Source organism: Ipomoea nil, unplaced genomic scaffold (genome assembly GCF_001879475.1).
Source record: "Ipomoea nil cultivar Tokyo-kokei standard unplaced genomic scaffold, Asagao_1.1 scaffold1770, whole genome shotgun sequence".
Classification (NCBI taxonomy): domain Eukaryota; kingdom Viridiplantae; phylum Streptophyta; class Magnoliopsida; order Solanales; family Convolvulaceae; genus Ipomoea; species Ipomoea nil.
The window spans coordinates 1,456,705-1,471,286 of NW_017618198.1; the positions used below are offsets into that span (position 1 = coordinate 1,456,705).

The 14,582-nt window shown below is 44.2% G+C and overlaps 1 protein-coding gene across 1 annotated transcript; it reads left to right on the forward strand.

Annotated features, from left to right (window-relative positions):
• The first annotated feature begins 1,918 nt into the window (after positions 1 to 1,918).
• LOC109192205 (protein TIFY 10A-like) lies at positions 1,919 to 3,598 on the forward strand. The gene is made up of 5 exons (XM_019342772.1): positions 1,919 to 2,253; positions 2,411 to 2,513; positions 2,608 to 2,831; positions 3,188 to 3,245; positions 3,340 to 3,598. Exons 1-5 carry the CDS (start codon positions 2,130 to 2,132, stop codon positions 3,449 to 3,451), a joined length of 621 nt encoding a protein of 206 aa, XP_019198317.1. The 5' UTR covers positions 1,919 to 2,129; the 3' UTR covers positions 3,452 to 3,598.
• Positions 3,599 to 14,582: the final 10,984 nt, after the last annotated feature.

The window sequence follows — 14,582 nt, forward strand, 5'->3', positions numbered from 1 at the left end:
TTACGTTGTTTGGTGGGAGAAATAGAATTATTGGAATTGAGATGGAAATAAGTGGTATAAAGACTAAAATGTCCTTGTGTAATAATAATAGTAAGGAATAAGGGTCAAATAGGCCATTGAACTGCACACAATAATGCAATTAAGCCACTGAACTGAAAAATCCAACAATTAGGTCCCTAAACTAATCAATTTCAAACAATTTTTCTAATTTGAAGATTTCCAACAGGTCAACAGGTCATCCTCCCCAATTAATTATTTTTCAAAAAATAAATTTTAAAAATTAATTATTTTTAAATATATTAAAAAAAAACTGGACTACGGCCGGAGACTGTCGTCTCCTGTCGATTTCTTCGTCTCCATGGCCGGAGACGAAGAAACTCTTCGTCTCCGGCCGTGGAGACGAAGAAACCGGCCGGAGACGGTCGACTCAGGCCGGAGTCCTGTTTTTTTTTTTTTTAATAATTAATTGTTAAAATTTATTTTTTAAAAAATAATTAATTTGGAAGACCTGTTGACCTATTAGAAACCTTCAAATTGAAAAAATGGTTTGAAATTGGTTAGTTTAGGGATCTAATCGTTGTTTTTTTAGGTTCAGTGGCCTAATTGAATTATGCTGTGCAGTTCGATGACCTATTTGACCCTTATTCCTAATAGTAATAACAACCAAGGGTAGTAATGTCATTTCATATGTTTTTCCTTTCTCAAATTTACTGAATTGCAATTCATAGGGATACCCCATGAATTGCAATTTCCTCCAATCAAACAATGTAATTGAGGCATCCACTGAATTGCAATTCAACTACAGCTAAATTACAGTGAACCAAACGCTCTGTAAGTTACAGAAAATATTAGGAGAAATTTAGGAGGGGTAGGGATGTCAATTGAACCTGCACCCGACGGGGAACTCGATTTCCCGCCCCTACGGGGACGGGGATGGGGACAGAAATAGGGGATCGGGGATGGGGATGGGGCAATTTTGAATTCCCCGGCGGGGATGGGGATTACTCTCCCCGCCCCGCTCCCCCCCCCCCGCCGATATATATATATATATATATATATATATATATATATATATATATATATATATATATATATATATATTGCTACACAACACACACAAATGTTGTACTTTGTATACAATATATATATAATTTTAGAAGTATTCTTATCATTGTATGTCATGCATATTTAAATAAAATATTTAATTGTAAAACATTGAATACAACTTTGAGTTGGGGATGAATATATATGCGTTATTTATTTAAATGTTTTTAACGATTAATTTTAATTTTTTTTTTATAACTTATTAACGGGTGGGGATTCCCCGTCCCCGAACAATCTCCGTGGGGATGGGGGGAATTTTTCATTCCCCGGTGGGGATGGAGATGGGGAAGGGGAATGGGAAGAAAGTTGGGGACGGAGATGGGGGTATGTCCTCCGCCCTCACCCTGCCCCGTTGACATCCCTAAGGAGGGGTAAATATTATTATTATTATTAATAAAGAGTTTGATGAAGTTTTTTATTTTATTATTTTTTTTCAATTTTAAAGGTTGATTATTATTTCCGCTATGATTTGAAAGTACATCTCACCATATTCTTATAAAAAAATAAAAATTTATGCTTATCTCGATCGACGACACGGCACGTGAAAACGAATCAACACCTCTCGTTAGAAACGAAACGGACAAACGTAGAAAAGTAGAAGAGGTTAAGAAAACAAAAGAAACCGACACAAACGTCAGGCGTAACGGCGACAGAGTGGCAAACGCCGTAAATTGTCGTGAAAACCAAGGCCAGTTTCCCCTAGCAGCTTCGCCTGGGAACGAGTAACACGTGTTTAAAATGCCTCTTTTCAAATGTGTGTTAATGCTTACAGCGTCCAATGAAAATTAAAAGAAAAAAATATAAAAAAAAATCTGTCAAGTGGGCGAATAAATCAGACATTGGAGGCCGCAAGCTCCACCATATCTTCCTCGTGCACAATCACATATATTTATTTGCTCTGCAGAAACCCAGAAACCCAGAAAGCATCTTCAGGAAGAAGAAGAAGACAAGCCATTATTGCAGATAAGTTCTGAATTTTCCGGTTAAAAGTTGGGAAAAACAGCTTTTTTTGTTTGTTTGAAGATATGGGTTCATCGGAAACTATGGATTCCGGGAGATTTTCCGGCCAGAGGTCCAACTTCTCCCACACGTGTGCGCTTTTGAGCCAGTACTTGAAGGAGAAGGGCTCTTTTGGAGATCTCAGCCTCGGTATTTACCCAAATCTCACAGATTATATTCTATCTTTACTCTTAGTTCTTGTAATCTTTACTCTCAGTTCTTCTTTGAATTTAATGATGTTTTCTTGATGATATGCATCTTTGGGGAACAGTTCTTTGAAAATCTCCTCTTTTTTGTCGTGAAACAGGGACACCCACGATGAATCTGCTCCCAACGTTTGAGAAACCGGCCCAGAATTCGGATCTCAAACCCCTGAACTTGTTTCCTACCCAGAACAAGATTGATTCCAGGTTTGTAAATTTACAAGTTCTTATGACTTCACAGCTTACCTTAGCTGCTGTTGTCTGTAAAGATTCGAACTTTACCTTAAAATTGTCAATACAGTTTGGGAAAGGCAGATCCAGAAAGGGCACCAATGACAATCTTCTATAATGGTCAAATGATCATGTTCAATGAGTTTCCAGTTGAGAAGGCTAAGGAGCTGATTGCTATGGCTACCAACACCCAAACCCCCAACATCTTACCTTGTGCTGATGTCAATTCTGTGGTTCCAAGACCAGCTGTTTCTAAGGTTGTCCCCAGTTTTGGGAACCAAAGAGCCTATTCTGGTAAGTTCCTGTTCTCTCTTATCAAGAATGAAAAATATAGGCCTAATCCAACTAAGACGGTCAGACTCTTGATTTAGTAATCATAAAGAATTAAGTTTGACTTTAGCGTATTGACAATCTAAACTGGTTTATTTCCTGATCTTTTGTTAGTCAGAATCACAAAACAGAGTTAATCTAAACTGGTTTATCTCTTGATCCTTTGTCAGTCAGGATCACAAATCAGAGTTTAGCTGTTCAAACTCTTAGATAGTGCCCTTAACCCAAAAAAAATGAAAAACAAAATTCCATAAATTAAGGATTTTGTTTGTTCTGGGAAAACAAATTCTAAAGTATTTTGGTGCTGTTTTGTTGTGTAGACTTGCCTATTGCTAGGAGGAGTTCCCTTGCCAGGTTCTTGGAGAAGAGAAAGGATAGGTATGCATTATCTCACACTTGAAGTCTAAGATTTGAATGCAAAGAAAATTGTTTAAAAAGAATTTGAGTTTGGAAATGTGTGATGGAATTGCAGGATTACTTCCAAGGCAGCACCATACCAGAAGGGGAAGAATGAGGAAGAAGAGAACAAGGCATGGCTGGGATTGACTGCCCAATTTCCAGTGAAAATTGAACCTGAATTATAGGGTTTTTGATGGATGTATATGTTCTAGGAGCTAATATATTCAAAATGTTATTTAGGGTATTTTAATTATCTTAAGACATTTTATTCTATTATTATATTAAAATTTAAATGACTTGGGCTTTTTAATTGTATTATGACATTTTATTAATTATTATTATTATTATTATTATTATTATTATTATTATTAATTATTCCATCTGTCCAATTTTATTTGTTATATTTATTATTCATTAGTCAAATTAATTTTTTTTTTTGTTTATTTTCTTTAGTATTTTTAACTTATTTTTAAATTTGATTTTTTTTGTGTTTAATAGTACTTTTAGTGTAATTTCTAAATATATAAATTTTGTATAATAATATTAAACTTAATATTATGAAAAATTGTATTAAAAATAACACCAGTCAAACCTTGTTAATCAAATCAGACACATAAAATGAATAGAAAGAGTAATTTTTTTTTTAAGTTGACTTATTATTGTTAAGAGTTTTGAATTAGTATGACTTGAATTGGAATTATTTACTATGAATATGCATTACAAGGTATTCCTAGTATAAACTTTAATTGGCATTAGAGTTATAAAAGGAATTGCATATTTGCATAGTGCCTGACTTTGTTAACTTTAATAATTTTTAATACTCCGTACAATATATTATGTATGACCGTATATGATTGTCCTTTATATTATTATAATAGTATAATTATTTACATTTTATTTTATTTGTTTTATTTACTTTCATTTATCAAATTAACTCTTTTTTTAGTAATTAATTTTTTTTGTATTTAATCTTACTTTTAATGTAACTTTAAATATATAATTTTTATATACTAATATTAAACTTAATATTATGAAAAATTAAATAAAAAATAATTTCAATTATGTCTCGTTAACCTAGACATATAAAATGAGACATAGAACTATTATTTATAGTACTTAATACAACATATGATTATACTGATAATTTTGAATAACCATTACCTATTATAATATTAAATACAATACATGATCGTATTGTGTACATATTAATCATCCATTTAATAAGAAAATAATACTCGTACAATTATACATAATAGTATTGCGAAAAAGTAAGAGATTAACCTTAAGACTTATCTTCTTTTATTTATTGTCAATCAATTGTGCACGAAAGTATGACTTTAGCTTCATATGATTAATATATATAATCAGATAATGGCATGACAATAATTTCAAGCAAAGATCCAATGATGCATGTGACTTCATGGTAATAAATGTGATCTTTATGTATATTTGGTTGGGTTGAAAATTCAACATGTGACTAGATAATGTTAAAATTAGGATAAACTAAATTACAAGATGTATATCTTAAAATGCAAAATTTGTTCTTGAAAATTGAAGAATGGAAGGAACAATATAATGATTAAACCAAAACGAAGATTAACAAAGTTATCATTTATATTAAATAGCCATGTCTCATCCATCTTTTTTTTTTTTCAATTATTATTATTATTATTATTATTATTATTATTATTATTATTATGGCATCCCCATTTGTAAGTTTTTACAAGATTTTGAAACAGTAAAGTTTAAAGCTTAAGTTTTTTGACAAATGTGAGCCAAGGATTTTGATTAACTTTTTCTCCTGCAAGAATTGTTCTTGCAGGAGATTGAAAAAAAAAAAAAAAAAAAAAAAAAAAAAAAAACAAAGCGCAAATGGCGCGCTTGGAACGCACATGGCGCCCCAGTGGGCGCGTGGGAAGGGCTGGCGGCCACCCTGAACAAAATTATATATATATATTTTTTTCAGTTTTGTCAGCTTTTACAATTTTGTTTATCTTTTTTACTTTTCCTTTTTTTTTTTTTTTTTTTTTTAATTTCCCTCCTCATTTTCTCTTTCCTAATCACACCCGAAAAATTCCTAAAAAACAACGCCAAAATCCTCACTATTGAGGATGCCCTTATTATTTTTGCACACATTATCTAATTACTAGTTATCACACGCGCATTAAACGAATAATCTGATGCCCAATGTGTATTTTTAAATTAATATTTTAGAATTTATCAAAGTATCATTCGGTATCCTGGCGTATATCAATGCAATATTATCTATCAAAAAATTTATAAAAGTAAATATTTCGAGAATGCATAACTATAACCGTGGCATAAATGTTAGATTAACTGGTGCAATAACAATTTTATAGGGAAGCACCCTCACTCGATAGTACCACAAGCATAGTTTTTACAACAGAAAATCCTTTTAATTTGCGTGATTCATGCTTCATCTTGTTGCTACTCCCGCCAGAAATAAAGCATTGATTTGATCTAGTCGCCTAGTGTGCTTCACTGCAATTTTAGTGCATGCACCTTAAAAAGACATAACCAAATAATCCTTCCTAAAAAAGACAATGATAATAGGTATAGTTTCTAATCTGTGTTGAATATATACTGTAAATTAGGTGTACCGTTTCATCAATACCAATGCGTGATTATAATTAATTGATCAAAGTTTATGTTAAATTTTATATTATATTTTTTAAACACACTCTAACATTTTCATAGCATATGTTTAACAATTATGTCAATTTTGTTTGGGATGGAGTCCGAATCTAAGACCTTCCATTCATTATGAAAATCAATGAGTAAGTTATGAATAATAAATAGTTAACGGAATATTTCATTATCAAAGTTTACACTGACGGAATACAAGTGTATTTAGGAAAAGCAAATAATATAATAAATGGTAAAATAGTAAAAAAAAAATACTAAAATCAAAATAATATGAACTATTTATTTCAACAAACAATTACACTAAGGGGGGTGTATTCAATCATGACTTTTGTAGAGTTTTAAAGACTTTTAAAATGATAGATTTTAATAAACTTTGATTGACTTTCATAGAATCGTTCAAAACTTTTTAAAATTTTATAAGACTCTAAAAAAGTCTATATAAAAAACATTCATAGACTTTTATCAACTTTTTTATTTTAAAAAGTCTACAAAAGTCATTGAAATTCTAAATTTAATATATCCTTACCAACTTTCAATGATTTTGATTCTTATCATTTATAATTTTCTTACAAAACATTTATAATATATCATAAAATTCTTCTTATTATATAGTTCTTCACCCACATCAACATTCTCAACATTATTATTTTTATCCATAATATGCTGAAATTTATATGTTAATTACTTATATATATTATTAATAAACATCAACAAAAAAAAAAAAAAAACTATTTCATTAGAAATTCATAACTGGTAGGGAATATCCCGACCGACATAGCTTCACCACGACCGAGAAGCCTTTGTCTGTTTCTCTTTGTCTTTGCAGGTAACAGGTCGGGCTCCTTGAGAGGAACCCGGTCGGGAGTTGCCCGAGCGACGGTGTCGACTGCCGAGTGGTAGCCCTTTGGCGAGGGAGCTGACGAAAGACACGTGGCGATTCTCTACGACGACAGACAGGGCACCCGGGAGGGCAACACGTGGTGGCTACGTGGAGGGCATGCCGAACGGCTGGAATCCTGTCCCCGGCATAGCGGCTATAAATACCCACAGTAGCTACAGTGTAAGGGACTTTTGGACGATCGATAGGTTGTTGTTAGAGAATCCCGACCGCAGTCAGTCGGTACTCAGAGCAACCAAGTAGATTGTACTTAGGGCCTTTACCGTGATCAATAAAGATATTTACTTGCTTTAATTGATCTCGTGTTGTTATATATTGCTTACGTGTAATTAGCAGTATCATTTTGGCGCCGTCTGTGGGGACCCGTGCAAGAAACCAACGTCTTGACGAGCACCCGATCACTATATCGACATGTATCCGTGGGCACACAACAACTTTGCCGACGACCAGGCGGATGCGGCGAGCTCCTCCGACCACTATGCCACCCAACAGCAGGGTCAGACGATGGACCTCAACCTCAACCTCTCACCACAGCATCCATCAAATGCATACCCGGCCACCCAGCAGCCGGTGAACTACATACAACCGGGATACCCACCACCCGGTCTGCCATACCAGCAGCAGCCCATGATGTATCCCGCCCAGTATCCGTACCCGGTCCCACCTCCACCATATGGGTATTGGCTAGGCCAACCGATGTGCTACACTTCCCCGGTTGGTTATCCACCGTATACACCAGCTTATACAGCTCCAGCCGCCGCCCCTCCAGTACAACCGACCGCCCAAGTGGAGCCGCAGCGTCAGTCCGCATCCCGGGCTCGACGCTCGGCTCATTCGCGGTTGGGGTCGGGGGGTGCTGATGCGATGGAAGCACCAGCTCAGGCCATTCAAGCGGAGGACCCTGAAGAAGTTGCCCGAGCGGTAGCTTTTGATCGTCTTCGACCAGAGATGCGCCAGCGTTTGGGACCCCAAGACCCGAACCGCGGGCAAGAAGACGTACAAATGCAGGAAGCTAGCCACGAGGCTTCATCCGGGTATAGCGGGTCGAGATCTCACCGACGGCGACGCGCTCGGGATACAGCCCAAGCCGCCGAGCTCAATGAAACCCGAGGATTACTATATAACCTCCAGGCGGAAGTTGCGCAGCTCAGGAATGCGTACCCTGGAACACCCCCGGTCAACCAATCGACCCTGCATCAGACGCCTTTCACAGCAGCGGTAATGGCCCAGCCCTACCCGCTTGACTTAAAGGTCTCTGGGGAGAAGAGTTACGATGGACGGGCAGATCCTGAGGCCCACGTGAATGATTTTTTCAGCAACATGATGCTGAAGGGCGTTTCGGACGCCGTGATGTGCAGGGCCTTCTATTCGACCCTCACCGGTCGGGCGGCGGAGTGGTTCCGTACCCTGCCACCGGGGTCGATCGATAAATTTGAGACCCTGGCGATCAAATTTGTGCGGAAGTTCATCACTTCCAAAGTGGTGAGGAAGTCCTACATGTATCTCGAGAAGGCCAAGCAGCTAGAAGGGGAAAGCTTGACCGATTTCCTCATCAAATGGAAAGCAGCGGTCGGGGAGGTCGAGCCTATGGACGATGCGACCGCCACCCATATGCTTCACATCTCTCTCCGGGCGGGACATTTGTATCAGGACATCATCCTACACCCCCCGACCAGTTACGAGGAGGCCCTTCGGAGGGTCACAGACTATGCCAACGCCGGCGAGGCGAATGCCGTCAAGCGCTTGCAGGAGGTCGGCTCTTCGTCCCGTAAACCGGCCGGCCGGGCGGAACATAGGTCGGGAGACGACAATCCCCGATCCCGCACCAGGCCTGGAGAATTTACGGCCTTGAACCGATCCGCAGCGGAGGCCATGCAATACGCCCAGTCCTGCAATCTCATTAAACTCCCCCATCCCGATCGAGACGGCCCTGACAAGAGTAAGCACTGTGCTTACCATCGATGTGCTGGGCATGACACGGAGGAGTGTACCCACTTGCGCCAATTGTTGGAAGATCTGCTTAACAGGGGAAAATTGGACAAGTGTGTGGGGAAGAGAGAGGAAAACAAGAGGAACACCGATCGGAGGGATCATAGACGTTCCCATCACCGCTCTGATCGATCTGGGCAAGACAGAAGGGATGATCGTCATGATGACCGACGGGACCCCGACCCTCCGTCCGGTAGCCGCCCGTCCGGAAAGCCTACCATCCACGTCATTTTTGGTGGGCTGGAAGATGCTTCCCGACCGCGGGCTAATTGCCCGGTCGCAGTAGTGGATTCCCGGGGAACCGGGAAGAGGCAGAAGATGGAACTCATAACCTTCACCCTTGAGGACCAACCTACCAGCAGTGATCACGGCATGGAGGCGCTCGTGGTCACGATTGACGTTAAGGGGACAGACGTCCAGAGGGTTATGGTTGACACGGGCAGCAGTGTGAACGTCCTGTACTTGGACGTGTTTGAGAAGCTTGGCCTCGACAGGAAGGAGCTGACTCCGGTTGGCGTACCACTGTCAGGATTTACCGGGGCTCTTATTTACCCCGAGGGAAAAATAACGCTCCCGGTCGAGATCGGCACGCCTCCAAAGTCGATCCAAACGGAGCTGGAATTTGTTGTGGTCAACCTCCATTGCGTCCACAACATTATCTTGGGCCGACCCGCCATCATGAAGATCGGTGGGATAATTTCTATGCCCCACCTGTGCATGAAATTCCCCACCCCCAACGGGGTCGGCGTGGTCCGCGGCGATGTCCAATCCGCCCGGAAGTGTTACACCCGAGCGGTCAATAGACGTGACTCCGGTCCATCTTCCCGGGTGAACACCATAGCCAAAGAGGAGGCTAAGGATCGGAAGGAACAGCCCGAGCCTTCCGAAGAAATTGAAGAAGTTCCCCTGTCCGAGGACCGCCCGGACAGGAAGATAAAGATCGGTCGAGCCCTCACCCCCGAGATCCGAGCGGAGGTTCTGGCCGTGCTCCGGGAGTATGCTGATATCTTTGCATGGGGGCCTGAAGATATGCCCGGGATCGATCGGTCGGTCATCTGTCACAAATTGGCCGTCGATCCCACAGCTAAGCCGGTCGTGCAAAAAACACGACACCTTTCCTCCGATCGTCGCGAGTTTGTAAGAGAAGAAGTCAAAAAGATGGCGGCGATCGAGCACATCCGTCCGGTGGTTTATCCCGAGTGGGTGGCAAATATCGTTCTTGTTCCTAAGCCCCCATCATGGAGGATGTGCATCGATTTCACGGACCTCAACAAGGCCTGTCCGCTTGACCCGTACCCTCTTCCGAGCATTCACCAGATGGTCGACGAGACGGCCGGGCCGAGCTAATGAGCTTCATGGATGCTTTTAAGGGATATCACCAAATTATGATGCACCATGAAGACGAAAGCAAGACAGCCTTCGTAACACCGGATGGGCTGTATTGTTACCGAGTGATGCCGTTCGGCCTCCGAAACGCAGGAGCGACCTACCAAAGGATGGTCAACATGCTCTTTGCTGATCTACTGGGCCGAACGATGGAAGCTTACATCGATGATATGCTGGTCAAGAGTCAGGTCCGATCCGACCACACTCGGGACCTTCGGGAGTGCTTCCAGATCATGAGGAAGTACCAGTTGCGGCTGAACCCGACCAAGTGCACATTCGCGGTTCAGACCGGCAAGTTCCTCGGCTATATGATGACCAAGAGAGGAATCGAGCCTAACCCGGCCAAAGTAAAAGCGATTCTGGACATGCAGCCACCTTCCACCGTTCGGGAAGTCCAGCAATTGACCGGTCGGTTGGCAGCCCTCAGCCGGTTCCTCTCCAAGCTAGCCGAGCGCGCTTTACCTTTTTTTAAGGTATTGCGGAAGGTTAATGGATTCGTCTGGGACGAAGAATGCCGAGCGGCTTTTGACGAGCTGAAGGAGTATCTCATGTCACCAATTGTGCTCTCAAAGCCCGAGCCAGGAGAAGAGCTAGACGTGTACCTCGCCGTCTCCGATCGTGCAGTAAGCACAGTACTGTGCCGAACCGATCCGGAAGGGGTCCAGCGACCGGTGTATTATGTAAGCCACGCGCTACATGGTCCCGAGCTCCGGTACTCCCGGTTAGAGAAGGTCGTCTATGCCTTATACATTGCCGCGAAGAAGTTGGCTCCCTACTTCCAAGGTCGAGCAATTCGCGTGTTGACCGATCAGCCGATCGGGCCAGTCCTCCGAACTGCTTCATCATCAGGCCGCCTAGTCAAATGGGCGTTAATGTTGACCCAGTACGCGATCGAATACCGACCAAGACCGGCTATTAAAGGTCAAGCTCTTGCGGACTTCTTGGTTGAATGCACCGCCCGGGATACCCGGCCTCCTGAGGTTGCGGATCCCGAGGCTGAGTGGTGGTCACTAGCTACTGATGGGTCGAGTAGCAAGAAAGGGGCAGGAGGAGGAGTGGTGGTCACGAGCCCGGAAGGATTCAAGGTCTACTTTGCTCTCATGTACCAGTTCCACCCGACCAACAACGAAGCCGAGTACGAAGCGTTCGTTAACGGCTTACAGTGCGCTCGGGACTTGGGGGCTGAGTACATACGAGCTCAGACAGATTCCGCGCTCGTGGTCGGGCAAGTTCTCGGGGATTATGAAATCAATGGAGAACGTCTGCAGCTTTACCGAGATCTTGCCATGGAGAAGCTTGCTCAGTTCCGGGGATATACCGTCCGGCACATACCCCGATTGGATAACGCCGATGTAGATATCTTATCCAAATTAGCTCAAGACGCCCCGGAACACATGTCGAAGATAGCTCGGATCTTGGTGATCCCGAGGCATAGTATTCACCGGCTACCGGTCAATCCCATCCAACCAGCGGATGACAGTTGGATCACCGATCTGAAAGAGTACCTCGAGCACGGTCGCCTCCCAGACAACCCACAGCGTGCTCGGAAGGCCAAGCTTAGAGCCCCAAGGTTCCAAGTCTTGGACGGTCGTCTATATCGGCGATCGTATGGAGGCCCCCTCATGCGTTGCTTGACCGCATTTGAGGCCGATCTAGTTATGAAGGAACTGCACTCGGGAATTTGCTCTTCACATCAAGGAGGCCGATCCCTGGCCCGTCATATCATGCTGATAGGCTACTATTGGCCGTCCCTCCAGCTAGACTGTGAAAAGTTAGCTCGGGAATGTGAGACGTGCCAGCTGTACGCCCGGATGCCTGGACGACCGGCAACCTTCTATCAACTGGTCACGACCGCAATTCCTTTCGCGAGGTGGGGGGTAGACATCTTGGGCCCTTTCCCTCAGCTCTCTGGCCGGAGAAAGTTTGTGATCGTCGCCATTGATTACTTCTCCAAGTGGATAGAAGCCGAGCCCTTAGCCACGATTACCTCTCAGCAATGTGCTCGCTTCCTATGGCGCAACGTGGTTTCCCGCTTTGGTGTGCCCGTGCATCTCATCAGCGACAACGGCCGCCAATTCGTAAGCCAGTATTTCCAGAACTTCTTGGCCACGATCGGGACGACTCACGTCCGGTCGTCGGTGGCTTACCCTCAGGGAAACGGTCAAGTGGAGAATGCGAACCGGACGATTTTGGAAGGTCTGAAAAAGAAGTTACACTCGGCTGGTCGTAGTTGGGCCGATGAGTTGCCATATGTCTTATGGACTTATCGGACGACCCCGAGGGAAGCTACTTTGGAGACCCCTTTAGCCCTGGTTTACGGAGCTGAAGCCCGACTCCCTACCGAGGCTTGGATCCCGACTGATCGAGAGAGAACCTACAATGCCGAGAAGAATGAACATGCTATGGCGGTGGATCTCGATGGGGTCGAAGAAAAAAGAGAGCTAGCCGCCCGGCGTATAGCCGAGTATCAGAAGCGCGTCAAGAGTTCTAAAGATGTTCGGGTCAACCCTCGTTATTTTCAGGTCGGGGACTACGTTCTACGACGAAGGGAGGCCAGTCAACCTCTAGAGGGCGGAAAGCTAGCTCAGAACTGGGAGGGGCCGTATATCATCAGTGCGGTTGTACGCCCGGGTACATACCGATTGGAGACGACAACTGGTCGGGTAATCGAGGGGACCTGGAATTCCGAGCACCTCGTTATGTTTAGGCATTAAGCCTCTTTTTTGTAATTTTTGGACGAAGAGGGGGCTTGACCTGCGTGTGGGTCCCGGTCGTCGTTTGTAATTAAATTCCTATGTTTGTAAATATTTACTAAACCGCCTGCGAGCGGGAAGGATTAATGTATATACGATCGGTGATTGCTCGACCGTTTGCATACGGCGGCTCGATCGGTTGTTTCCTATATCTCCATTGCATGCAGGTCAGCTTATCTTCCAAGCTACACCGACCGGGCGAATCTATCGACCGGTCAGATGCGCTCCACATCGGCGGACATTCGAGTCACGCCATTGATCGGGGAAGCCAGGAGCTCTCAGCACAATTCCCCGATCCGTTCAACTTCTGTCCACTATTGCACCCACTCGTGCCTCGAGGGCACAATAGTGTGGGGGCTGGGACAAATGAAGTGTTGTTAGGCCCATATCGCTCGGTATATCCTGACCGTGGGGCTTGTTTTTCCGAAAAATTCGTCAAGACCTGGAGACCGGGTAAACTTGGTCGGGTAGGTCAATATTAGGACGAATCTATTTTCAAGAATTTTTGACAAGGCCTGAAGATCGGATAAACCTGATCAGGTTGGCCAGTTTGATGTCGAAATCTCGGACGCACGACCGGGCTACAAAGCCATAAGGTCGGATGTCGAACGGATCGAGCAGTGCAAGGCCGGGCCAAAGGGCCACGAGGTCGAGCAATAAGGGTCGGCGTTTACACAACTAAGGATAAAAAGGCGAAAAGAAAGAACGAACAGTAGGAGTTTAACAAAAATAAGTTTCATTGATATAATGGAGTGCCCGGTACAAATCGGGACCGGGCTCCCGATCAGTGGTCCTTTACAAAAAGAAGAAGAAGAAAAGAAGCCTACTCTACTTCTTCATCTCCCGAGCTCCAGCAGCCGTCTCCTTCCCGCTCGGGTGGCCGCAGATGTTCCACCGGGCTCAGCTGCTCTTTCTTTCGGAGCAAAGGGAGAGGGGCCAGGGTCAGCTAGGTCGGGAGGAAGGGCAGACAGTACGAGTTGGAGGTCGTCGCCTTCGAGGGCTTCCCCCAACCGTTTCTGGGCCTTTTCTAACATCTTCCTTTGGCCGGCCTTGAAGGCCCACCGACCAAAGGAGAGAATCAGGTCCTCCCCGACCTTGGTCCTCCGAGCAGCGGTGAGGAAGGCCGACCCGATCTGATCGTCCTTGAAGGCCGAATGGGCCAACTCCTCCGGGTTCTCCAGGCGGGTCTTCAACTCCTTGTTCTCGCCGATCGCCCGCTGGGCAACCTTCTCTGCAAGAGCCCAGTCTTCCTCGCTCTTCTTTAAGGCCTTCTGGCCTTCTCGAGCTCGGCTTGGAGCTCTTTAACCTCCAGAAGGCGACGGGCGGCCGTCTTCTTGTGGTGGTCGGCCTCCTCGGCCAGCATGGCCCGACCCTGCAGTAGTTGGGCCGCTCGGGAGATCTGCAAAGACAAAACAGTCGGGGTTGCCCGGTCGAAGGCACTTGCATAAAAATGGATGGCTAAAAAGGCTTACCTCGGCCAGATCATAGCCGATCCTCTCGGCTACCTGTGTGGGGGTCATCTTCCCCAGGTCTTCCTTGGCCCGCCCCGCATTGCCAATCCGGGCCAATATGGACGAAGCGTCCTTATCTCGCCCGGCCGGAGGGCTCGGGCTGCGTTGTTCA

Bases quoted from the DNA above. Each gene is read 5' to 3' on its own strand.
- LOC109192205 (XM_019342772.1), top strand. From the start codon at position 2,130: ATGGGTTCATCGGAAACTATGGATTCCGGGAGATTTTCCGGCCAGAGG. The intron at 2,514-2,607 runs GTTTGTAAATTT...TTGTCAATACAG, and splicing joins CAGAACAAGATTGATTCCAG to TTTGGGAAAGGCAGATCCAG. The intron at 3,246-3,339 runs GTATGCATTATC...ATGGAATTGCAG, and splicing joins TTGGAGAAGAGAAAGGATAG to GATTACTTCCAAGGCAGCAC.